The sequence below is a fragment of the Chelonia mydas genome, chromosome 5 (assembly GCF_015237465.2).
Source record: "Chelonia mydas isolate rCheMyd1 chromosome 5, rCheMyd1.pri.v2, whole genome shotgun sequence".
In the NCBI taxonomy this organism is placed as follows: domain Eukaryota; kingdom Metazoa; phylum Chordata; order Testudines; family Cheloniidae; genus Chelonia; species Chelonia mydas.
The window spans coordinates 92,962,697-92,990,597 of NC_051245.2; the positions used below are offsets into that span (position 1 = coordinate 92,962,697).

The following is a 27,901-nucleotide window of genomic DNA, read 5'->3' on the forward strand; positions in this document are numbered from 1 at the left end:
GCATAGACAGAATTCCATGTTGGGAGGACCAGATGGAGAATCACTTCCATTTTGCAAAGTAAGTGGTCCTGGTAGAGGGTTTTCTACTGCCCAGCAGGACTCTACAGACTCCAAGCAAGCTTGCTCCTCAGGATTCAGAGATGGAGCTTACAGGCTGTCAGATGAAGAGAGCCGAGGTTCAGGTGGAGCAGCTGACCACGGTTTTGAGAGATCAGGTCCGGGTGTAGTGGAAGCAGGAGCGGGGTCTCCACCCAAAGGCCTATGAGGGTGGTGAACCAATGTTGCCTGGGCCCTGAGAATGATCAGCACCCGATTCCACTTGATCTTCACCAGAACCTTGTGACTCATCAGAATAGGTGGAAAGACTTAATAGGTGTCCACAAGAGACCATGGGGCTGTGGCCTCACAGGGAGCAGAACAAGTGGAATTTCCTGTTGTTACAGGTAGCCAAAACATCTATAAGGGGAATGCCCCACCACTGGAATGTCCCTTGCCATGTCCAGATGAAGGGACTACTCCTGGTCAGAGGAGAAAGTCCTGCTGAGGTGATCCACCAGCTGGTTCTCCACTCCCAGAAGGTATGATGCTTCTAGATGGACTGAATGTGTTATGCAGAACTCCCACAGTTGGATTCCTTCCTGACATAAGGGGGAAGCGTGCACTCCGCCCTGCCTATTCATGTAGAACATGGCAGTCGTGTTGTCCATGATAACCTAAACAACCTTGTTCGTAAAGTGGAGCAAGAATGCTTGGCAGGTGAGGCAGACTGCCCTGAGCTCTCTGACATGGATTTGAAGAAGAGCTCTTCTTGAGGCCATTGACCTTGAGTCCTAAGGGACCCTAAGTGGGCTCCCCAGCCAAGCGCTGAGGCGTTGGAGACTAGAGATATCGACGGTTGAGACTGTGAAAAGAGTTCTCATGCACAGACCTCACGGTGGTTCAGCCACCACATCAGTGAGCCGGAAATAATGATGCCTTGAAGGTGAGTATACCGTGGCCAGCCGGGGTTGGTGAGGTCTGAGACATAGCTTCGTGTGTTCTACTAAGTACATGCACAATAGCGTGTGGCCCAGAAAACTCAAACACTTCCAAGCTGCCATGACCGAATGTGTCTGGAGGGACCTTATCAGGACCATGATTGCCTGAAACCGATCTTCCGGAAGCAGGACCCTTGCCTGCGTGGCATCAAGATTGGCACCAATGAACTCCATCTGTTGCACAGGGATAAGTGTAGATTTCTGTGCATTTATCAGTAGGCCTAGTGCCCTGAAGGTTGATTGGATAAGATGGATGTTGGGTTCCACCTGAGCTCCGGACCGGCCTCTGACAAGCCAGTCGTTGAGGTACGGGAATAAGTCTACTGCCCCTTTTCCGATGAAAGCGTCCACCATCACCATACATTTAATTGAAACCCGTGGGGCGGCCAACAGGCCAAATGGAACCTCTGTGAACTGGTAATGCGTGACAAATCTTAGGAACCTTCTTTGGCTATGGAAAATCGATATGTGGAAGTATGTCTCCTTTAAATCGAGGGGGGCATACCAATCTCCTGGATCCAGTGAGGGAATGATGGAATTCGAAGAAACCAGGATTTAAGTTCTTGAGATAGCAGTTAAGACAACACAGGTCTAGGATAGGTCTGAAACCATCTTTGGCTTTCAGGATTAGGAAGTAACGGGAATAGAACCCCTTTCCTCTTAAATGAGGCAGAACCTCTTCTATGTCTCCCACCTGAAGGAGGGATTGGATTTCTTATTACAATTGCTCATCAGAAGGGTCCCTGAAGAGGGATGAGGTGAAGGGGTGGGAAGGTGGGATAGACAAAAACTGGAAGGTGTATCCCACTTCTATTGTGTTGAGTACCTAACAGTCCAAAGTAATGTGGGTGTAGGCATTGAAGAAGTGGGAGAGTCAGTTGGAAAACAGAGGGGTAACTGGATCCGGTATTGTGGGGACTGAAATTTCGACCTTGAACATCTCGTCAAAATGAGTGCTTTGAGCTCCCCAAGTGTCTGGGTGCGGTCTGCATCGGCCCTGTTAAGGTCAGTAGATGAGGTCTATGCCTGAACTCCCTGCTCTTCCTCCTTTGCAGGACCTTTTTTGGCTGGCTGGGCAAAGTAACGGCCAGTCTGTTGGGGCCTGTCATGTTTCCTGGATATCATTGGGGTATACAGTCCCAGAGATTTCAGGGTCACCTTGGAGTCCTTAAGACCATGGAGTCCGGTGTCTCTTTACTCTGAAAAGAGTGAAGACTCTTCAAAAGGGGAGATCCTGGAGGTTTTGTTGTACCTCCTGGGGAAACCAGACGACTGCAACCACACGCTTCTGCACATGGTCACTGTCATTGCCATGGATCTGGCTGCAGAATCAGCTGCATTCAGGGCTGCCTGCAAGGCAGCCCTCGTCACTGTTTTCCCCTCCTCAATCAGTGAGGAGAACCCCTATCTGGCATCCTGGAGGAGCAAGTCCTTAAATTTTTGCATAGACTCCCACATATTAAAGTCATAGCAGCCTAAAAAAAACCTGTGATGAAGCTACTATAGGGGGTTTTCCCCTAGAGGACAGCATTCGTACCAGGCAGTGGCTAGGGGATAGTTCTCTGCTGTTCTGAGGTACAGACGGTGCAGAGTCCTGAACCTCTTGGGATGCAGGAACTGGTAGCAAAAAAACAGGTCTCTGGCTGCTGCAAATGCCCCTGAAGTAGACAACACTGCAAACTGACCAGCACACTGTCTGCCAATGGCAATGCCTCTAGTGCCAGAGTCAGCAGGGCCTGTGAAGGTACTAGAGCCGGTTGTATTGGCTGTTGTGGTGCTGGAGAGAAAGAGCGGCCCAACAGGGATCTCACTCTATCCCGGTCCCTATGCCTGCTTGCCTTTGGCATCAGAGATCGGTTCTTTTGCTATTTCTGGTGTTACTTCTTGGGTATTGTGGATGAAGATCAGTGCCAACACTCACGACCAGTGCGGGACGTGCTGTGCACCAAAGCTGAAGTTCTTGGTGCTGAGTCTCAACATGGTTCTGAAGCAGGTCTTAGGGCTGGCCTCCATGAGAAGGACCTTCAACCTCTCTTCCTGGTCCTCCCTGGTGCGGGGTTTGAAGTCCCTGCAGATCTGGTAGCGGTCTTTTCTGTGAGGTTCCCCCAAGCCCTGGAGACAACTTGAGTCCAAGCTGCACAATGGCATCGACTTGACGCAGGAAGCACAGGGCTTGAAGCCCACTGACTGAGGCATGCCCCAGCAATGGGGAACGGATGAACCTCACTGTGCGTGGAGATGTTCAACAACTATCTAACTACTAAAAACTAACACACTCCACTACAATAACTATATACAGTTATAAAGAAGAGAAAACCACTAGGAAAAGTGCCTGAGCAATAAAAGTAGTTCCAGTAACCATAATGGGCAGTAAGAAGGAACTGAAGGGGAGTGGGTCAGCAGGGCCCTTTATAGCGGCTCTATGTGTACGTGGCACCAGAGGGTGCTGGAGCCAGCCCAACGGGTATCACTGGGGAAAAAATTCCAGCAACTATGCTCAGGACACGCACACACCTACACTAGAATGGACATGCACAAGCACTCAAAGAGGAACATCTGTTCTTTGAGACACAGTAATAGAGGCATACACTGTGGTTGCTATGCTACTTCCAGGTGAAATTCAATGGGCTGGTTCCTATCTACAAAGATTAAAAACACCTATAATTCAGTTCTCAGACATTGTGTCTTCATCTCTGAATTACCAACCACCTGAATTTGTCTGGAACACTTCAGCTCTTCCTTGTCAGGTTGAAATTCAAAGTAAATAAAGATACGGTATACTTAATAGCAGGTTTTTACCTCTGGTTTCACTCTTATCTCAGAGATATCCAAGTCTGTCCATATTTAGAAAGAATGCTAAGACCTCTCTTTATATAAGCTTTTATTTAACTGTAGACAGTGGAACTTCCAGCATTCAACCCACTCCCTACACTTTCCACATTTGATTTCAAAGTTCTGGTGAGGAAAGATGATTTCATTAAGAACAGGAGTACCTTGTGGCACCTGAGAGACTAACAAATTTATTTGAGCATAAGCTTTCGTGAAACAACATTTCTCAATCTATAAAGATGGAAACTACACGCAGATATTTTGGTTATAAGTGACTTTTAAATGTGTATAATAAATAACCAGATTCACTATAACTGGATTAAAAAAATACATTTTACTGTAGAGATCAGCATATTATAGCAAATATACAACACTTTAGATGCACAGAAATGTAGAGCTGGATAGGACCTCAAGCAGGAGGCAGGACCACGTACACCTAGACCATCTCTGACAAGTGATTTGTCATAAAAACCTCCAATAGTGGGGATTCAACAACCTTCCTTGGAAGCCTATTCCCATGCTTAACTGTCCTTAGAGTTACAAATTATTTCCTAATTTCTAACATAGATCTCCTTTGCAGATTAAGCCCCTTACTTCTTGTCCTACCTTCAGTGGACATGGAGAACAATCAATCCCTGTCCTCTGCGTGTAACCCTTTTGGAGATGGTGCTCTTGAAATACCACACAGAGTCTCTAGTGGACTCACCCCTGGACTACAGCAGCAATGGCTACAGATGCTCTGAACTCCATTTCCTATACTGCTTAGCTAGTTCTACACGAACCAATCATAAGCAGAACTCAGAGACAAAGGGTTTGGTTTTGGCTGTGTTGGGAGTGTAGCAGGAACAGAAGCATCACAGCCAGGGAGGATTAGTCTACCCTACACACTCCTACCCAAGAGAAGACTCAGTCCTTTTGGAATTTCTGGGACCTTGAACTGTGTCATCTCAGCAGAGACCAGAAACCCTAAAGTCTCTGAAGAGTCAATCTCTTGTTCAATCTCTTTATTAATGATCTGGAGGATGGTGTGGATTGCACCTTCAGCAAGTTTGCAGATGACACTAAACTGGGAGGAGTGGTAGATATGCTGGAGGGTAGGGATAGGATACAGAGGGACCTAGACAAATTGGAGGATTGCGCCAAAAGAAATCTGAGGAGGTTCAACAAGGACAAGTGCAGAGTCCTGCACTTAGGACAGAAGAATCCCATGCACCGCTACAGACTAGGGACCGAATGGCTAGGCAGCAGTTCTGCAGAAAAGGACCTAGGGGTTACAGTGGACGAGAAGCTGGATATGAGTCAACAGTGTGCCCTTGTAGCCAAGAAGCCCAATGGCATTTTGGAATGTATAAGTAGGGGCATTGCCAGCAAATCGAGGGACGTGATCGTTCCCCTCTATTCAACATTGGTGAGGCCTCATCTGGAGTACTGTGTCCAGTTTTGGGCCCCACACTACAAGAAGGATGTGGAGAAATTGGAGAGAGTCCGGTGGAGGGCAACAAAAATGATTAGGGGACTGGAACACATGACTTACGAGGAGAGGCTGAGGGAACTGGGATTGTTTAGTCTGCAGAAGAGAAGAATGAGGGGGGGATTTGATAGCTGCTTTCAACTACCTGAAAGGTGGTTCCAAAGAGAATGGATCTAGACTATTCTCAGTGGTAGCGGATGACAGGACAAGGAGTAATGGTCTCAAGTTGTAGTGGGGGAGATTTAGGTTGGATATTAGGAAAAACTTTTTCACTAGGAGGGTGGTAAAACACTGGAATGCGTTACCTAGGGAGGTGGTAGAATCTCCTCTCTTAGAAGTTTTTAAGGTCAGGCTTGACAAAGCCCTGGCTGGGATGATTTAATTGGGGATCGGTCCTGCTTTGAGCAGGAGGTTGGACTAGATGACCTCCTGAGGTCCCTTCCAACCCTGATATTCTAGGATTCTATGATTCAAGGTTAGGCTACCAAAAGCCAGCCTAACTGCACACTGGAATCCAAACTAGAGAGCTACAAGAAAAATCTTACCATCCTTGGCGTAAATAATTTGTAAGAACATCCCTTTGTATTCATTTTGCTATTTTGTTTTAAGCCTTCCACTGACTTCAGAGCTGCACTACCCATCAAAGACTGAGCTTAAACTCACCATTTGCCTAGGCAGGTGCTGGGAGGGAGCACAGGGTTGGTGTACATTTGGGAGGGATAGAGTTTATGTATTGTTGTTTTTGTCTTTTATTATCTTGATCCCTTATCCCATTATCCCCTGTCCTGGGTTTCCCGTTCCTAATAAATTCCCAGTTATTTTTTCATTAGTCCGGGAATTGTGATAGCTATTTTATTTTTTGTGCTCTGACTGACACTCCTCTATAAAAGATTGCTTGTTAAATATTTCCCCAAGGGACAAGCCCTCTGTTCTCTGTATTAGGATGGGTTCCCTTGGGTGCAGGTACCAGCGCCCTTAGTGGTGAACCCAGGACCCATAACCCTGAAGTGAAAAGGGAGAAGGCTGCAGCCACACTTCAGGGCTGGGCTACATTGATAACAGTCCTTAACATATTTGAAGACTATCATCAGGTCCCTTCTGAGTCTTCTTTCTTCAAGATTCACCATGCCCAGTTTTTAAACAACCTTTCCTCATATGACAGATTTCTAAACCTTTTATCATTTTGGCTGCTCTCCTCTGGACTCTCTACAGTTTGTCCACATCTTTCTTAAAGCGTGGTTCCCAGAACAAGACAACACTCCATCTGAGACATCCCCAAGACTGAGCAGAGCAGGACAATTACCTCCCGTACAACACTCCTGTTAATACACACAAGAACGACAGTCATCTTTTTCGCACCTGCACCACACTGTTGGATCATATTCAATTTGTGATTCGCTATAGCCCACAGATCCTTTTCAGCAATACTACTACCTAAGCCTGTTATTCACATCTTGTAGTTGTGCATTTATTTTTTTCCTTCCTAAGCGTAGCACTTTACACTTGTCTATTGAATTTCATCTTACGGAATTCAAACCAATTCATCAAGATCCTTTTGGATTTTAATCCTGTCCTCCAAAGTGCTTGCAACCCCTTCCAGTTTGGTCATCTGCAGATTTTAGTCATACTCTTCACTCCATTACCCAAGTCATTAATGAAAAAATTGACTAGTACTGGACCAAGGACAGACCCCTGCAGGCCCCCTCTATATACATCATCCCAGTTGGACAGGGAGCCTTCTCTGATAACTTCTCTGAGTATAGTCTCTTGACCACTTCTTCATCCACCTTTTAGTACTATCATCTAGACCACATTTCCCTAGTTTACCGATAAGAATATCATGGGGACTTTGTCAAAAGCTTTACTAAAATCAAGATAAATCACATGTAAAGCTGCCTCCTATCCAGCTGGCCAGTGATCCTGTCAAAGAAGTGAGGTAGGTTGATTTAATATAATTTGTTCTTGACAAATCTTATGTGCTATTAAAGGTACGATGCCAATTACACAGGACAGAAATCTAAGATTTGTAAATACAAGACAGATTTCTTCTAAGAGACAATTGGTAAAATACAACATGACCTTCCCCCGCCCCTCATCTTGACTTTTCTTCCCTGCCACAATTCTCTCCTCTTTCTCCGCAGTCACAGATACAGAAGTTGCCCATCTGCTGTCCTCCTCTAACCCCTCCAACTTGCCCCAGTGAGTCAGTGACCCTATCCTATCCCATCCCATCCCCATCTCCTGATCTCCCTCATGCCCACTCTCATCTCCCCCTTACTCTTCTCCTTAGTTTCTCACTATCCTGTCTCTTTCCCCTCACAATACAAGCATGCTTTTGTCTCTCCCATCTTAAAAAAAACATACCCTTGGCCCCACTTGTCTCTCCAACTACCACCATCCCAAATCTCCATTCTCCCTTTCATCTCTAAGCTCACTGAATGTGCTGTTTACAATGAATGTCTAGAATTCCTCTCCTTCAATTCCATCTTGGATCCTCTCCAATTTGGCTTCTGTTTCTCCTCCTACCTCTCTATTCATTCTTTCAGCATGTCCTTTGGAGGTTCCTCACCATCCCCAATGCAGCTCTCTCTTCTCTTCTCCCTCCACACCTTATTCTCTGGGTATTCTTATTCACAAACATAAATTCAACAATCATCTCTGTGCTCATGACTCCTGACTATTACCTTTCTTCTCCTGTTTCCATCTGTCCTAATTCAAGTCTCAGCCTGTCTCTGACATCTTGTGGATATTTAGCAGTCTGCACAAGCTCACTATGGCTCTTCCTCCCAACCTCTCAAATCTTCCCTACTACCACCTTTCTTGGTCATTGTGGCCACCACTACCATCTTGCCTGTCGCTCAGGCCTGTAACCTGGAAATCATCTTCAACTTGGACCGCTGTCTAGGCCCTCGTATCCAGACTGTCTAAGTCTTGCAAATTTTCTTCTATGTAACATCTGTAAGGAATGGACTTTCCTGTCCAGCCACAAAGCTGAAACTCTAAACCAGACTCTTATCTCAATTACTACAACATCCTTTCCTCTGTCCTTGATAAATGCAATCTTGCCCTGAAAATACACACCCAGAATCAGGGCTGCCCTTAGGCACAGGCAGCATACAAGGCTGCGTAAGGCACCTGAAAATTTGGGGCACCACTGGGTTTAAGTGTCCACCCTCCCGCCTCTTCCTGTAGGCTCCCACAGCTGGCTGCTGCAGCCTGGTGACTCTTACTCCAGAGGGGATCTAGTAACTTAGAAGTGAAAAAGCCTTCCAGCCTGCCAAACCTATTAGCACAACACAAACTGTTAAAGAGCCATTCAAGTTGTAATAAGAAAAGGAGTACTTGTGGCACCTTAGAGACTAAAATTTATTTGAGCATAAGCTTTTGTGAGCTACAGCTCACTTCATCGGATGCATTCAGTGGAAAATACAGTGGGGAGATTTATATACATAGAGAACATGAAACAATGGGTGTTACCATACACACTGGAATGAGAGCAATCACTTAAGGTGAGCTATTACCAGCAGGAGAGCCGGTGGGAGGGGAACCTTTTGTAGTGATAATCAAGGTGGGCCATTTCCAGAAGTTGACAAGAACATCTGAGGAGGGCGAATAAACATGGGGAAATAGTTTTACTTTGTGTAATGACCCATCCACTTCCAGTCTCTATTCAAGCCTAAGTTAACTGTATCCAGTTTGCAAATTAATTCCAATTCAGCAGTCTCTCGTTGGAGTCTGTTTTTGAAGTTTTTTTGTTGAAGAATTGCCACTTTTAGGTCTGTAATCGAGTGACCAAAGAGATTGAAGTGTTCTCCAACTGGTTTTTGAATGTTATAATTCTTGACGTCTGATTTGTGTCCATTTATTCTTTTACGTAGAGACTGTCCAGTTTGACCAACATACATGGCAGAGGGGCATTGCTGGCACATGATGGCATATATGACATTGGTAGGTGTGCAGGTGAACGAGCCTCTGATAGTGTGGCTGAGGTGATTAGGCCCGATGATGGTGTCCCCTGAATGGATATGTGGACACAGTTAGCAACAGGCTTTGTTGCAATGATAGGTTCCTGGGTTAGTGGTCCTGTTGTGTGGTTGCTGGTGAGTATTTGCTTCAGGTTGGGGGGCTGTCTGTAAGCAAGGACTGGCCTGTCTCCCGAGATCTGTGAGAGTGATGGGTCGTCCTTCAGAATAGGTTGTAGATCCTTGATGATGCGTTGGAGAGGTTTTAGTTGGGGGCTGAAGATGATGGCTAGTGGCGTTCTGTTATTTTCTTTGTTGGGCCTGTCCTGTAGTAGGTGACTTCTGGGTACTCTTCTGGCTCTGTCAATCTGTTTCTTCACTTCAGCAGGTGGGTACTGTAGTTGTAAGATACAACCGCATTTGCTCCAACCCCTCAGACAGAGACAAACACCTACAAGATCTCTATCAAGCATTCTTACAACTACAGTACCCACCTGCTGAAGCGAAGAAAAACAGAACGCCACTAGCCATCACCTTCAGCCCCCAACTAAAACCTCTCCAACGCATCATCAAGGATCTACAACCTATCCTGAAGGACGACCCATCACTCTCACAGATCTTGGGAGACAGTTTAAAATTTAGTTTAAAATTTGCTTTAAAAATATTTCATTAGTGAGTTGGTGAAGATTATAAAATCACAGCTCTACAAAATCCTTGCATAGATTTTTAGATGCACAATCATCTTCAGCCTTAAATTCTTGGATCTTCAGACATATAGTTTTTTAAATAAATCCTTCAAAAGACCACCCTTACCTAAAATACAGATTTTAATTACCTGAGTAAAAAAAATCTTCCTTCCAAAGTCTTTCTGTCCTTTCTGTCCATCTCTTTCTCCCTCCCTTCACCCCTTCCCCCTTGAAGAGAACCCTTGAAGGGACAACACCCCTCTTCTTCCAGATAGCCGGACAAAAAGTTTTCCTTTCTTTCCTTCTGACTATCTGATGAACTAGTTTTAAGAGAACCCTCCAGCAAAATCAGTACCTAGTAAGATATAAAATCCTTTGTTATGCCTAAAATCTTTGGAAACATTTTTTAAAGTTGGTGAAATTTCATAAAGATGTCTATTGTTATGGAAATCACACAAAGTAAATTAGTGTTCCCTTTTTCTAAAAGCAATGAACATTGTTATGAACACACTAAACCTCCAGGACTGATTAATTTAAAATAATGTCTGTTTCAGTGAGTTAAAGATGTTATCTGGAATGATTACTTTATGAAGGCTTAAGAGTACATTTAAAATATAAAATCAGCTTAGAAACAGTGATTAAGAAAATGTAAAACCGAGAAGAGCTGCATCATGTATTCCATATATTTAATGTTATGTCCAGCAAGACAGCCGATTCACCCTGACTACAAAGCTTTTGCAAATAAATCTCTGACAAACTTCAGGGCATATCAAAAAACCAGTGACTGACATTTTTTATTCCCAAATTTAGTGCTTTTAATTAGGTACCTTCTGCATGTCCAGTCTTCACCATCTGGCATGCAGTGGAAAACATGCTCCATTTTCTTTAGAAAGAAATTGCAGAAGAGTGTTTTTTTCAAATGTCATTTGCTTCATTTGAGTTCAGGGATTTGGCTGGAAGGGGGTGAGCAGGGTGGCGGAGGGAAGAGAGGAGGGAGACAGTGGGGAGAGGGCAGGGCCTGGGCAAAGTGGGGCGGGGTCTGGGATGGAGCAGGAGTGGAATATGGGTGGGGCCATAGGCAGAAGAGGTAGGCTGCAGAGCTTGCCTCCCCAAATGGCAGCTTCACCCACTGCCCATGACAGCAGGTAAAAGCAGGTTGGTTCCCACACACCCAGCACACACTGCAGTCTCCTTAGGCAGGGGCCGTATTCACAGAGCCGAATGCACCAACGCCACACATTCTGTGTGAGGGAGAGGGTATGGTGGGGGAGGGGTGGTGGTCTCTGAGGGGAACCGTGACTCTCCGCCGCCGTGAGGCGGGCCGAGCATCTCAGTATCCTCTGCTGCCTCGTCCCTCCCCCTTCCCCTGGGCTGTGAGCCCAGGCTGCCATCGGGCATAGGGGCACCAGGTTAATAATATTGCATAGGGCCCCATAAATCCTAAGGACGGCCCTGCCCAGAATATTGCTATAAGTATTTTCCTAGCCTATTACTTTGACCACATTAATCCCTTTGCATCCCTCCACAGCCTCCCTCTTCTCTTTTGTTATTAAACAGAGAATTGTTTTCACTTTCAAGCCCCTTCACCCTATCATCTCTCATTCAGCATTAAAAGGTCAACTCACACCTCCAACTGTGCCAGCCTCTATTGCTCCCTTGTCCAATTTTCAAACAAGAACCTGCATGCTTTTTCCCATGCCGCCCTTCATGCTTCAGAGAGCTCCAAATAAACATCCACAAGACTAACTTATTTTTCTCCTTCAAATCGCTCCTTAAAATTCTATATTGCTAAGCTGCCTACAAAAAACTTGACAATTAGTCTGCTGGTTCACTGAAGTCACAACCTATCATGCTGATCAATATTATCTCACTGTTTCCTTGTACTCCTCCATCAGTCCATCTGTATCCATCCACTGTCTCTTGAATTATAAAACAATTGTAAATTCTTTGAGGCAGGGACAGTCTTTTTGTTCAGTGCCTCACACAATAAGACCTGGACCATTTGTATGATAATATAAGTAATAAATAAAATTAGAGGAAAAGAAATACGATAAATATTAAACTACGCTTCCTTTAGCCTATAATTCATTTTAAGAATTATAGTATAATTGTTCCTTGCAGGGACTATTCCCTTAAAAAGGCATTTATTATGAACATTTACACAACAGAAAGAAAAACATACTTAGGCATTCTTGCATCAGTGACAACCATTGCCCTGCTAAATTCCACTTTCACATCCATAGGCCGCAAGATATGTTGTGAAGAATATTTTAGCTTACGAGCCTCCTTCCAATTTTCATCTAGTGAAAGGAAAACAGTTGTATTACTTATTTTAGGCCACAACAGATTTCCCCAATACATTGAATACATTGTGAAAATGTGTTTTGGAGCTGGGGAAAGTATAGAATAAGGAAGGATAACGGAGGAAAACTAATGTTACTTGGCTAGATGCCAAAATCACAAATGAAATTCTATGGTCTGTATAATATGAGCCAGACCAGGCTAGGTAATCTTGAGACCTTTTGGCCTCAAAAGTCTATGCAGTTGTAAGAAATCAAAAATTAAGAGTATGTCTACATTACAAACCTAAGTCAACCTATATTAGATTGCTGCAGTGGTGCATGTCCACACTACCCTCCTTGGGTTGGTGGTGCCCATCCTCACCAGGAGCACCTCCAGAGACCTAAGAGGGCAGTGTGGGGAACAGAGAGCCTGGTCTCCCAGCTCTGCTGGCAGCTCCCTGCCAGGAGCCGGGCTGCCCCACAGACTCCCGGCATGTTCCTCCCGCACCCACCTTCCCATTCCCTGCCGAGAGCTGGGAAGTGAGCCGCCTGGGGCTTCTCACCACTGGGGAGTGGGGTTCAGCTTCTTGAGCCCCCCACTCTACCCCAGGAGCGGGTGGGGGTCTGCTCAGGTTTCTCACTCTGGCTCCCAGCTGGGAGTGGGGTCCAAAGCCGCCCCCGCTTCTCGCCCCATGAATCGAAGTCACCTGGGCTTCAGCTCCCAGCTGGGAGCAGAGTCTAGCCCAGCTGTCCATGGGAGCAGGGGCTTTCTTGTCAATTTCATGGCTCCTGGGACACAGTATCTACACAGACACTTCGTTGCCCTAACTATACCAACATAAGCCTTATGCCTCTTATGGAGGTGGAGTTAGTATGTCGGCACAGTAGGGCATTTACAACGGTGGGAGGAAGGCTGTAGTGTAGACATGGACATAATTAGGTCAACATAAGCTACTTTATGTCGACTTAACTGTGTACTATAGACCAGCCCTAAGGTTGCGCAGCTTGGTTGTCAGGCTTAATTAAGGGCTTGGGAAATTCACTGTGTGTAGATGTGTGGGACTCGATTTGCAGTTTTAAAAATATCTGTCCTAAAGGCAATCAGGGCCCAGCATATACTCATCTGTGGAATTGAAGAACTAAATGTACTGGAAACTCAATTGTTTGTTAAAAATTGGCATACCAGTTACCAAAAAGTTTTTTTTCAGTTGTTCCAACAAAAAGCAATTCATGTTGTGAATACTTACGATGTTTGCAGTAAAGTAGCTGTATACTGCTGAGTTGAATATCAAAGCTATCATAAGCTCTTGACATGATATCTTCAATGGTGCTTTGTCCTACTTTGAGATCTGACACATCAGAACGACTTTTACTCATCATCTTAAAAAAAAAAAATCACAAAAAATAAAATAATTAAAATCAGTTTAAAAATCTTCAAAGCACTGGTTACACAAATATTCAAATTCTATCATGATTAGAGGTCAAAAATCAAATAATTTTAATAAATAACAGGATCCTTAGGACAAATATACCACATCAGACCAGTAATTTATGTAGTGCAAAATCCTGCCTCTAGTCATAGCCAGAATTAGATACTTTTCAAGAAATTCCATAATGAACCACTATGAAATAAGATGCCCATAGGAAAAATTGCTTCCTAAACTTCTATTAGTTAGTGGGTGACTTTTTCCCTGAACCATGAGGGTTCACACTCTTTATAGCTTATTTTATCTAATGTTATTGTGACTCTTACACATACGACTGTCTAATCTATTTTTTATCCTGCCAAAATAAACTCTCAGTCTCGATGATAAAATGTAGCAGTTACACAATTTGTAATTAATCCATGGAAATATATTTCCTTTTTATCAGTTTTAAATTTCTGGACCTTCAATCTCATTGGCCATCCTCTTCGTCTTTTACTGCAAAAAATGATTAACTTAGAAACGTCCAAATACCCTCAGCACCATTATGTATCTTCATGCTATCCCCTCTTACTCACCTCCTAGCTAATTTAGGTAGTCCTCATCTTTTTAATCTCACCTCATAAAGAAGTCCTCCTATGCCTCTAATAATTTTTGTCATCTACCTTTAGAAACCTTGTATTTCTACTCTACGTTTTTGAGATGGGTTAACAATCTTGAAATACAATGCAATTATGAAGTTCTACCACCATAGATTAATGTAATAGCATTGTAAGTTTTCAACATTATTTTCTAACCCATTCTTCATACATACTCACTTTTTTTAAAAACCATGTCAAGTGGCAGGACAAGAACAGAAATGATGATAAATTCATGATAAAATTTAATTTGTAATGTAATTAAATTTAACATTCTTATAGGGCAGAAAAATACATAAGAAACCCACCAGAGTAGCATTTAACTTCAAAAAGCATCATTACAGAAAAATGAGAAAGCTAGTTAAATGGAATTTAAAAGGAACAGTCCACAAGAGCAAAATGCTTGCAAGCTAAACAGAAATGTTGGTTAAAAAAAAGGCTCAAACTAAATGTATTAAAAAAAAAAAAAGACCAACAAAATGACACCATGGCTAAAGAGAGAAAGAGAGGCAGAGACAAAAAGACACCCTTTGAAAACTGCAAGTAAAATCCTACTGAGGAAAACAGAAAGGAGCATAAACTCTGGCAGATCAACTAAAGTAGTATAATTAAGCAGGCTAAAAAAGAATGTGAAAGAGCCACTACCAAAAGACACAAAAGCTAACAACAAAAATTTTTAAGTACACCAGAAGCAAGAAGCCTTCCAAACTATCAGTGGGGCAACTGGACAATCCATGGGCTAAAGGAGGACTCAAGGAAGACAAGGCCATTGTGAAGAAGTTAAATAAATTCTTTGCATTGGTCTCCACTGCAGAGGATGTGACGGAGATTCCCACACCTATGCCATTCTTTTTAGCAGACAAATCTGAGGAACTATCCCAGATTGAGGCATCAGCAGAGGTGGTTCTGGAACAAATTGATTAACAGTAATAAGTCATCAGGACCAGTTCTGAAGGAACTAAAATATGAAACCGCTGTACATGAACTGTGGTACATAGTCTATCACTTAAATCAGCCTCTGCCCAAGATGACTGGAGGATAGCTAATGTAACACAGATTTTTAAAAAGGCTCCACAGGCAATCGTGGGAATTACAGGCCAGTAAGCCTAACTTCAGTACCAGGAAAACTGGTTGAAACTATAGCAGAACAACAGGACTATCAGACACAGATGAACACACTATGTTGGGGAAGAGTCAACACAGCTTTTGTAAAGAGAAATCATGCCTCTCTAATCTATTCTTTGAGGGTGCCAGCAAACACGGACAAGGGTGATCCAGTGGATATAGCTTACTTGGACTTTGAGAATGCCTTTGATAAGGTACCTCACCAACAGCTCTTAAGCAAAGTAAGCAGTCATGAGATAAAAGAGAAGGTACTCTAATGGAAAATTAACTGTTTAAAAGTAGGAAACAAAGGGAAGGAATAAATGGTCATTTTCACGGTGAGAGGGGTAAATTGCAGGGTACCACAAGGATCAGTACTGGGACCAGTGCTGTTCAACATATTCACAAATGATCTGGAAAAGGGGGGTAAACAGTGAAGTGCCAAAGTTTGCAAATGATACAAAATTACTCAAGATACTTAAGTCCAAAGCTGACTGCAAAGACTTACAAAGGGATTTCACAAAACTGGGTGACTGGGAAACAAAATGGCAACTAAAATTCAATGTTGATAAATGCGAAGTACAGCACTTTGGAAAAGAATCCCAACTATGCATACAAAGAATTCTAAATTAGTGGTTACCACTCAAGAAAGATGTTGGAGTCAACATGGATAGTTGTCTGATCCGCTCAGTCTGCAGCAGCAGTCAAATAAGCTAACAAAATTTTAGGAATCATTAGGAAAGGGATAGATAAGACAGAAAATAGCATAATGCCACCATATAAATCCATGGTACGCTCACACCACGCATCACATGTACAGTTCTGGTTGCCCTATGTCAAAAAAAGATATATTAGAAATTAGAATTGGAAAAGGTACTGAAAGGGCAATAAAATGATCAGGAGTATGGAACAGATTCCATATGAAGAGAGATTAAAAAGACACCGACTGTTCAGTTTAGAAAAGAGATGATTAAGGGTGGGGAGGGATATGATAGAGGTCTATAAAATAATGAATGGTGTGGAGACAGTAAGCAGGGAAGTGTTACTTACCCCTTCACATAACACACCAGAAGTCACCAAATTAAATTAATAAGCAGCAGGTTTAAAACATAAGGAAGTACTTCACTCAATGCACAATCTGTGGAACTCATTGCCAGGAGACATTGTGAAGGGAAAAAGCATAACTGGATTCAAAAAGAATTACATACATTCATGGAGGATAAATCCATCAATGGCGATTAGCCAAGATGGTCAGAGGGGCAGCCCCATGCTCTGGGTGTCCCTAAACCTCTGACTGCCAGAAGCTGGAACTGGATGACAGGGGATGGTTCACTCGATAATTGTCCTGTTCTGTTCCTTCCCTGACACATCTGACACCAGCCACTGTTGGAAGATAGGATACTGGGCTAGATGGACCACTGGTCTGACCCAGGATAGCAATTCTTATGTCTTCTATTTGAAGCAGAACCCAGCAACCAGCTCCATCAGCACTGGTTCAGTTTCAGTCTTAGTATGGACATATTAGGATGGAAAACCAATTAATTCCGAAGCGCGTGTATCCAGGAATGCCTGTGATCACAAACTCCCAAAGCTTCTGTGGTGCAATAAGACTGCCAGTGATAAGCATAACCTGAACTTACAGTTCGACCACCGTAAGCATCCTGCTAGAGATCGATCCAGTGGCGTTTGATTAGCAAGGCGGCCACATCCCTTTGGGATTTCCTGTGATGATGATGCAGTTATGAGTGCTCGACACTTTTGTAAATCTGATCCTTGGTGTCTCACATGGGGCAACCAGAAATTAGGAACAAACAATCAGTAGTAAACTGTGAACATTCTCATTTTAGTGTTTGTCTTAAGTGGTTAAGCCTTTGTGATTCTGGGAAGTCTGGTGGCAGAGGAAGGAACAGACTATAGTTCTCCAGGTTAATAACGTTTTTTTACCCATATGTTGCAATCCCTTGCCTCATTCACTACACACTATCCAATATCCATAGGAGAAGAGACCATGGTCCGACATACAACAGTCGTATTTACTACACAACTGATTAATTCATTCTAGATGAACTTTGGAGTGCTTGACTTTGAAACCTTAATGATTTTTAATGTATTTTTTTTATGTTAAAAAAAAAAAACACTGAAAAATGAGATTCTACTATGTGGAACCATATTGCCCCCAACATGGGTTGTCAATAGTGTTAGGACCTTTAGATCCACAGCACAGACTTCTGCCACTTAAGCAAATGATGTAAATGGCAATCAGTAGTAGGCTGTTATTTTCTATGTAGAACAGCCACAGGAGCAGAGGAGGAGCGAGAGATGGGACACATATTTTGCCAATTAATTTCATAGCTATTTGCTGACAGCAGAAGAATGTAGATTCAGGATTCCTAGATTATGTATCAGGTTCTGGATAGAAGTGTGCATTAGTAGTTACTGACCCTACTGCCAGGGCTCCAGTCCTTCTCCCTCTCTACTCCTTTGCAAACACTCCTTACCAGCTCCTTTCCCCTCTGCTTCCTTCCAATCTCAGGCTCCTGCTGCCCCCACATTTCCACTCCTCTGCATTTCAGCCAGGAACCAACAGAGGGAGCATTTAGTGCTAATGCTGCGAGTTTGTCACAGAGATCACGGAAGTGTTGGATTCCATGACTTTCCGTGATTTCTGCAGCAGCCCGTGCACCTGGCTCAGGAGCAACTCAGGGAGCCCCTGTGCCAGGTGCACCGGCCGCTGCTGGGGCAGTCTCGGGCCACCGCGCCCTCACACCCGCCCCCCCGAGCAACAGAGTTTGGGTATGGGAGGGAGTAGGGGCACAGGACAGGGTGAGCCAAGCTCTGGGCAGCACTTACCTGGGAGGCTCCCCGGAAGTGGCGACATCCCCCTTGCTCAGCAGCTAGTGGGAGGCATGGCCAGGAGCCCCCCCAGGTAAGCGCCGCCCAGAACTTGCCCCAACATCCTACCCATGCCTCAACACCCTACCCCCTCCACACCCAAACTCTGCTGCAGCTGCTTTGGCCGGGGGGGGGGTGGGGGGGAAGCAGCCACAGAGCCAGGTAGGGAGTCTGTCGGCCTTGCCAACAACCCCCCACCCCCGCAACAGGGTCCCGGGTCACCCCCCCCCCCAAGCAGCTGGGTCGCCCTCCCTCAGCTCCCTTGGGTAGGCTCCCCCCGCTGCAAGTTTTATTCACTCGTATTTTTAGTAAAAGTCATGGACAGGTCACGGGCCATGAATTTTTCTTTAATGCCTGTGACCTGTCTGTGACTTTTACTAAAAATACCCGTGACTAAAACATAGCCTTATTTGGTGCATCGTCTGCCGGCTCTCAGGTCCTGTGCCTGGTGCCACAGCATCCCCCAGTATCCAGGTGAAGCTCCTGAAGGGAAGTGCTGCTCAGCCCCAGAAGTCCTGGTATGGTAAATGCCCAGTGCATATGGAATAGTCAATGACTTTAAACTTCCAAACTCTAACAAGTCTCTACTGAGCATGTACAAACAGAGTTTTCATAGGCTTATGCTTAGGCCAAAGTTTTCATGCAGGTAGCTAAAAGGAACATCCTGTGGCGACCACACTGTCAAACATCAAACACTTATTCCAAAAACACGGAGGTGCTAAAGCTTCTCAACAAAGTTATTTTAAGATTTTTTTAAATATGGGCAAAATATTTTCCCCTAATCTTGTTCTCAAAAACAGGTAAACCATTTTAGCTGAAAGAGTGAAAAAAATTCATCCTGAAACAGATACCCAGCATGCAAAATTTCAGCCCAAATGATTATAGTCTGGCAAAATTATAAGCAACAGCAAACAGTCTTACAATGGGGAAGTGTCAAGCAAACTTAATATGCAGTGCTGCCAGCGTCACCTATATATAGTTTGAGAACCCCTGATATATCTATATATCAGGGGTTCTCAAACTGGGGGACCCCTCAGGGGGGTTGCGAGCTGTCAGCCTCCACCCCAAATCCCGCTTTGCCTCCAACATTTATAATGGTGTTAAGTAAATTAAAAACACTTTTTAATATACAAGGAGGGTCGCATTCGGAGGCTTGCTATGTGAAAGGGGTCACCAGTACAAAAGTTTGAGAACCACTGATATACAGATATATAGATAAATATCAGTTGCCAACATACAAAGAAGGGGAACACACTATTTTAAATTTTGTTAGTTCAATAAGAAGGCAATCATCATGGGACAGGAATAATATTTTCTGTGTTTGGTATGGTGTTAAGCACACTAATAGCATTTGATATACATTTACCTTTTGCTTGCTTTTTCCTTACAATTTATATAATCTATAACATTTAATATATAGAAGATAAACATTTTGAAGTTTTGATTAAGTCCTATACTCATGAATGATCATTCTAGTCAATCCATAGCATTTTAGTGGATAATGAACAAGAAAATAGCACTGGCAAGGGTTGGGAGCAAAAGGACAAACAGTATTAAATTAAAAATATTGTGTTAAACACATAAGTCAGAGTAAGAGAGTTTGTTTCTTTGTATTCCGATATAGCATAAGTAATGCCAGGATGAAAAACTGTTAAGAACAATTTTCATGTATTACTTTACAGCATTCAAAGGTTCGCAAAGCAAGTGGCCTCATTTTTGTCACCTACACTAGCCACTCTAAGCGGATTAAAGAAATCCAGACTTGACTAGAAAGCAGTTTAAAATGAATCACCACTATTTAAATAAACCCGTTATCGTCAACAGAATTTAAGTTCATTTTTAACATATTACACTAAATAGAAGCCAAATTATCACAAATAATAAATCATTTCATGAATGGAAATTGTACCTGTAGGTTACCAAGATCCAGAAGAAGTAAATTTGACGTAGATTCATAAAATCCATTTTGTGGAACAAGGACGTATGAAGCCATTAAATTAATTTTTAGATCGAGAACTTTCTGTGTTTCAATAACATATAATAATCCTAGAAAATAATCACATTGAGACAGTTAAGGAGCCAATATGAAACCATGTCTTTAAACATATTTTAAATAAATTATGGTGATAATGTATGAACCGGATGACGAATTTCATTACAATCAGATTACTAAAATATACAGCTGAAACTGTTCAACCACATCAAAAACTTAGTCAGCCATCCAAAATGTACAGTATCCTGGTTTATTTTGATAGATCTCAATTCTCTATCGGTTACACTTTCATAAATGTACTTCATATTAGTGTAGTTCTTTTCAGTGTTCAAAGTACCCATGAATAATAATCAATCATCTTGTCAGTCCTAATGAACGTAGCATAAATGATGACAAATAAGATATCTTCTCTAAGAAATCACAATAGCCAATTTCATGAGGATTGTGTGACACTGTAGGCTCAATACACTGGAATTAAGTTACAACACAAAATATTCATGTGACAATGAGATTTGCTTTTAATCAAAGTTTAAATCTTCAATATAGTTTCTCCATTTCCCATCCATTATAACAATGTCTTAGTCTAATAATTTCTGAGTCATTGTTCAGAATAAAATGATTTTCTCAAATCATTTTTACAAAAGATTCCATTACCTAAAGTCAGTCAACTATCTCTAGCCCCAACAATTCAGCAATCATGAGACAAAAAATAAAGAAATAAATCAGATGGGTTTAAAAATAACAAGATTTAAAATATAAACACACTGCCTTTTAATTTTTTGAACTTTAAGCCTCAGCTACTAATTTAGCTGTGATCATTAACCAACCTAGTTAAGAGGGGAAGTGAAGACTGTAAACTAGAAATGAAAAAGAGGGGAAGCAGACAGCCATCAATATACATCAGAAGTAATTTAAATGGAGGAAATTGATAATGGAAGCTAAAGACAAGGAAAAATCCATGGCTGACAGAGCTAAGGACAAGGAGGAGATCCTGTTCATTTTGTTTGTTTTTTTTAAGTATATTAGGAACAAAAGAATTCCTAACAATGGCATAGGACCATTTCTAGATGGAGTTAGTAAAAATGTTAATAATAATTCCGAAGAGGCAGAAGTGTTTACTAAAATCTTCTGTATTTGTAAAGAAGCAGGATGATATATTGATACAATAGGAGGATGATAAAGTCCTTTGCAGTCCCATAGGAACTGAGGATGTTAAACAGCTTCTACTAGGGATAAATATTTTTAAAAAAATCAGTAGGACTGGATTACTTGCACCCAAGAAGTCCCAAAAGAGTTTTCTGAGCCTGTGCTCAAGTGACGAACCCCAGCCCAAAGGTTTGTGGGTGGTGGTGGGGTTGAAACTCCAGCCCAGAGCTTCGCAGGCGATGGTGGGGCTGAAGCCAGAGCCAAGAGCTCTGTGGGCAGCAGGGGGGCAGGGCTTCAAGCCCGAGCAATTTAGTTTGGCAGGTCCACCTATGGCGTGCGGCCCCGCAATTGCCCTGCTTTCCACCCCCTGTAGGCCGTGTGCATTACTTCCTATACTGAGGCACTTCCTGTACTCAGGCACGTGTGTTTATCTGACAGCCCACTCAGCACATATTGTGTTGAAACCAATTTGAAAAGTTACTGTAGAAATAATTTTAGTAATGGACCATTTTCTGAAGAAAAGTGGAGGAAAGGGGAGTACTGAAGGGGAGTCGACTGCCACTTGCAGCAAAAGATGGGCTGACAATGAGGTTCCAAACAGCAGTAAAAAGCCAAGAAACCACAAATACGATCCAAAATATCTGGAATATAAATTCACATGGACTTGTTTTCAGGAGAAACCACAGCCACAGTGTGTGACTGTCAAGGTTCCTCCCCCACTCTGAACTCTAGGGTACAGATGTGGGGACCTGCATGAAAAACCTCCTAAGCTTATCTTTACCAGCTTAGATCAAAACTTCCCCAAGGTACAAAATATTCCACCCTTTGTCCTTGGATTGGCCGCTACCACCACCAAACAAATACTGGTTACTGGGGAAGAGCTGTTTGGACACGTCTTTCCCCCCAAAATACTTCCCAAAACCTTGCACCCCACTTCCTGGACAAGATTTGGTAAAAAGCCTCACCAATTTGCCTAGGTGACTACAGACCCAGACCCTTGGATCTTAAGAACAATGAACAATCCTCCCAACACTTGCACCCCCCCTTTCCAGGGAAATGTTGGATAAAAAGCCTCACCAATTTGCATAGGTGACCACAGACCCAAACCCTTGGATCTGAGAACAATGAAAAAGCATTGTTTTCTTACAAAAAGACTTTTAATAGAAATAGAAGTAAATAGAAATAAAAAAAAATCCCCCCTGTAAAATCAGGATGGTAGATACCTTACAGGGTAATTAGATTCAAAACATAGAGAACCCCTCTAGGCAAAAACCTTAAGTTACAAAAAAGATACATAGACAGAAACAGTTATTCTATTCAGCACAATTCTTTTCTCAGCCATTTAAAGAAATCATAATCTAACACGTACCTAGCTAGATTACTTACTAAAAGTTCTAAGGCTTCATTCCTGGTCTATCCCCGGCAAAGACAGAATATAGACAGACACACATACCCTTTGTTTCTCTCCCTCCTCCCAGCTTTTGTAAGTATCTTGTCTCCTCATTGGTCATTTTGGTCAGGTGCCAGCAAGGTTACCTTTAGCTTCTTAACCCTTTACAGGTGAGAGGAGATTTCCTCTGGCCAGGAGGGATTTTAAAGGGGTTTACCCTTTCCTTTCTATTTATGACAGTGATGAAGATCCGGCAAAGGAGAGCTTAAAACCAACTAAAATGTTGCAGCACTTGCAGACATGGCACAGTTCTCTTCAGAGTACTGCGAACATACTGCGAATGGCAGCTATGGCAAAGAAGGAAGCCCTTGAAGCATCTTTTGTTGTGTCATACTGGATAGCTAAAACTGGGAAACTGCACAGTATTAGAGAAACTTTTGTTCTGCCATGTTCCAAGAAAGTGGTTTAGACGATGGTGGGGCAACTTGTGACTCAACTTGATTCAATTCCCATCTCTAATTACACTATTTCCAGGTGCATTCACAGTATGGCAAATGATGTGACTAAACAATTGCCAAAATCTAGCTAAGTTCTTTTTTTTCAACTTGATGAAACAATGGATGTGGCAGGTGCTACTCAGATGCTGCTATATGTAAAATTTGAGAATGACAAAGAACTCCAAGAGGAATTTCTGTTCTGCAGGCCATTACCACAGCAAGCTACTGGGGAACAGCTCTTCGCACTTTTGGATGCTTTTGTCTCTGATTCGGGCTTGGAATGGCAGCGCTGTGTAGGAATTTGCAGTGATGGTGCTCATGCAATGACTGGAAGAAACAGCAGGATAATCACCCGAGTGCAGGCTGTTGCACGGCAAGCACTTGGACTCACCGTATTATATGTAGGCTAGCCCGAGTTCCAAAAAATGCCACCTGTTCTAAAACAAGTTGTCGATGAAGCTGTTCACAAGTGTACACCTGTCTGGAGTTTTGTGTGATAGATGGGAGCTGAACACCATCAGTTACTTTACCACACAGAAGTTCGGTGGCTGTCTTGGGGAAAGGTTTCAGCTCAGTGAGGAAGTGAGAATTTTTCAGAAGTAGATTCCCCGCTGGCTGAAAGGTTTGCAGATACAAGTGGCTTGCTCTGCTATCTTACCTGGCAGACATTTTTGAACACCTAAATGTGTTAATACCTCACTTCAACTGAGAGACGCTTTTGTCTTTTCTCTCACTGGGAAAATCAAAAGTGGGATCAAGAAACTTTCCTTGTGGTATGTTCATGTGGACCGTGGCAGTTTTGAAGCTTTTTCTTACTGCATGACTTTCTGGATGAAAATGCCTCGCCAAAGCATGACTTGCAACCCAGTATCTAGCAGCTACCTGAAAACTGCAGTTTTGTGAGTACTGCCCTGAAAAGCATCAGAAAACAGAGGCGTGGATTAGAAATCCCTTTAATACTGCAAGTGCTGTTATGTCACTTACAGTGAAAGAAACATTAATGGACCTTTCCTGTGATGAGACAGTGACACTGAGATTTTCTGAGCGACCTCTTGCTAACTTCTGGATTTCTGTGTGAGAAGAATATCCAGGGCTGTCATCTCCAGCTTTGAAAGCACTCATGCCATTTTCATCCACCTATCTATGAAAAGCTGGCTTTTCAGCACTGACTTTACTGAAAAACAAATACAAGGCCCATCTCACTGTTGAAGATAACTTCAATCTTTACCTCAGCCACACACAGCCCCACTTCAAGGATCTGTGTTCATCAATACAAGCTCACCCTGCCCATTAGGTACATATTTATTTTTATTTTTTACTACTAGATATAAAGATTGTCCTTGACTGTATTGTGAATTAAAATATTTAGTGGCTACTTTTCATAGATACAACCTTGTAATGCATTTTTAATTTAAAATACTAACTATTCTGTAGTAATTTTTCTTGTCAGAAGGGAGTCTTGGTACAATAAAGTTTGAGAACCACTGTTTTCGATTATCAAATATTCACCATCTCAAGATGGAAACTAACATAAGCCCCAATCTGGTTACTCCCAGAACTGATGCGCAGCCTTTTCTCCAGTCTGTCTTGGAAGATAAGAGTATTATGCATGTCATACTTCTAGAATTTAACTTTATCACAGCATCAGGCCCTGCAAGTGCCTCAGACTTTGCAGTATGTAGAAGACAATCTTACATGGACAAAATCTGCCTTACTGTCATAAGAACTTTTCATCAGTCCCTTTAACAACTCTTTAGCACACAATTCTTTAACTAACTACTCTCTCCCAACACAATCAACTGCTATACCAAACATCCTCAAGTACTACTGTGTTGGGAAAATCTGATAAAGAGCTGTGTTGAGAAGGGTAAAAAGATGAATGAATTAAGGTGCAGTGCATGGTCTATGGTATAGGGGAGTTGTAGCAATCATAAGTAGGGCCCTACCAAATTCACAGCCATGAAAAACGCATCATGGACTGTGAAATCTGGTCTTTTCTGTATTATTACCCTATACTATACAGATTTCACAGGGGGGACCAGCGTTTCTCAAACTGGGTGTCCTGACCCAAAAGGAAGTTGCGGGGGGGATGTTGCAAGGTTATTGTAGGGAAGTCATGGTATTGCCACCCTTACTTCTGCGCTGCCTGCAGAGCTGGGTGGCTGGAAAGTGGTGGCTGCTGGCCAGGTGCCCAGCTCTAAAGGCAGCAGCACAGAAGTAAGGGTAGCAATACCATACCATGCCATCCTTACTTCTATGCTGCTGCTGGCGGTGGCACTGCCTTCAGAGCTGGACTCCTGGCCAGCAGATGCCACTCTCCAGCTGCCCAGCTCTGAAGGTAGCGCTGCTGCCAGCAGCAGCGCAGAAGGGTGGCAATACCACAACCCCCCTACAATAACCTTGCAATGCCCCCACTACCCCCTTTTGGGTCAGGACCCCTACAGTTACAACACCATGAAATCATGATATTTATGATTTTTGAAATTCTATGACCACGAAATTGACCAAAATGGACCGTGAATTTGGTAGGACCCTGATCATAAGGTACCTGCATGTGTGTGGAGTAGAGGGTATGTACTGTTAAGTCGCTTAACTTTTCATTTTCTTGTTTTGTGGGTTTGTGTCAGGTATGCAGCAACCCTGTTTTCAAACAAAAACTTTGCATGTACTAATTTTATTAGGTATGTATTAATTATATTTCTTGTACTTAATGTTATAGAACTTAAAAAAACACATACCTCAAAACCTCTTGAAACCACTGATAGTTTTACCCCTTTATTGTACTGACATTTTGCTCTTTATTTAAATTTCATTTTTTATCATGTCTTTATTGAAAACTTTAAACCATCTAAGTATTTATATGGCCCCCACCACCAGTATCTGAGTATTTATATGAAAACATTTCCTATTTTTGTTTCTTTGCATTAATACATTAATCAGCAATTATGATACATTTACAACAAAAGTATATTTGAAAAATTCAGCTAAAAAAAAAAATCTTCAAAATTTATCAAAAACTGCATCACTGAAAATGTTTATTGACATTCACCTGTTGATGTCTTCTCACGAAATTCTTCAAGCTTCATCAAAGTTGCTGAGGTCAGTTGCTCTAAATGTACATCTTTTGGAGGCCTGAAGAAATCCACTAAACTATTCACAGTCCTCTGTTAAAATACAGATAATAAACATAAAAGAAAATGAATGCTTACATCATATTTTTAGAAGATTTTTAGAAGCTTCATTAACATCTTTTACTTACTGCATCATATATTATTTCCAATGGCTGTGATTCTAGTCGAAGCTTCTGATCAGCTTTCTCATCTAAAGGATTGGTCTCAAACATTATGGTTAAGAGTGAGGTATTGTTTTCCGAATGGATTGTTCGAGAAGATAGCAGACAGGGTATGAATTTTTCTTCAGACATGCCTGTAACTTCAAATGTGCTTATTTTTGTTTCAAATCTGTATAAAGTTAAAATAGTACAGAAATTACATTTAAATGGAACATTTAAATAAACAGAAGATGTCTTATTGACTACAAGATAAGTAGCAGGTGCCAGGTGAAAAGAACAAACCTCCTCCTCCATCAAAACAAGTCTAAGGAATTGTCTACATGTCCACTTAATTTGCAACAAGCTGTGGAGTGAATCTACTTAGCACTAGCCCACAATGGACTGTCTACGTGGACCCTGCTGATGTGCATTAACATCTCGTCAATGCACTTTAATCTACTTCCAGGTCACAAAGGACTAGATGAAAGCGTATTACCAGTGCATCAGCGGGATCCACAAGAATAGTTAGCCCATAGCAGGACTCTTTCTCTCTACAGTAACTCCGCCCTTAATGTCGTCCCAGTTAACGTTGTTTCGTTATTAGGTCGCTGACCTATTCCTTTAAAGTCCTGCAAAGTTCCCTTATAACGTTGTTTGGCTCCCCCCGCTCGGTGCTCTTGGGGAGCAAGGGGGCTTGCCCCATTCCATCAGCCTGGTGCACTGGCCAGGAAGTGGGGTGGGGGGCGTAGGGACTTGTCCTGTTCCACCTGTCCGGCGCTCCTGTTGGGGAGTGGGGTTGGGGTGCAGGGTCTTGCCCCATTCCTCTCATCCAGCACTGCAGCAAGGGAGTGGGCAAGCCCCCGCATCCCCACCCCGCTACACCCCTGCCTCAACCAAGCTTCACAATCATCATTGGTGAGTACAGTATTAAATTGTTTAAAATTATTTTAAAAACTTATATTGTATATATATAGGTCTTTTGTCTGGCAAAAAAAATTTCCCTGGAACCTAACCCCCCGTCCCTCCCCCCATTTACATTAATTCTTATGGGGAAATTGGATTCACTTTACATCGTTTCACTTAAAGTTGCATTTTTCAAGAACATAACCAGGAAGTCTAGTGAGGAGTTACTGTATTTAATATAGGCATAACTAAAAGTGTGAACCAATGGCTGTGAACCAGCGTAGGCCTTGGCAGAATAGTAACACAACAGGTATTGGCTAACCAAGTAAGCACATCCCTGACCCAAGAGGATAGTACAGAGACACACAGATCTCTC

At 42.7% G+C, this 27,901-nt stretch overlaps 1 protein-coding gene across 3 annotated transcripts in view; it reads right to left on the reverse strand.

Annotated features, from left to right (window-relative positions):
* The window catches only part of VPS13A (vacuolar protein sorting 13 homolog A), a 265,264-nt gene that overhangs the window by 171,878 nt on the left and 65,485 nt on the right, over positions 1-27,901 (reverse strand). For all 3 annotated transcript variants that reach the window (XM_027827923.3, XM_043547506.1, XM_043547507.1), the window contains exons 18-22: positions 26,611-26,812; positions 26,401-26,515; positions 20,235-20,371; positions 13,515-13,647; positions 12,168-12,285 (exon numbers count right to left, since the gene is read on the reverse strand). In XM_027827923.3, the coding sequence (XP_027683724.2) occupies positions 12,168-12,285; positions 13,515-13,647; positions 20,235-20,371; positions 26,401-26,515; positions 26,611-26,812 (705 nt within the window). The remainder of the gene's footprint in view (positions 1-12,167; positions 12,286-13,514; positions 13,648-20,234; positions 20,372-26,400; positions 26,516-26,610; positions 26,813-27,901) is intronic.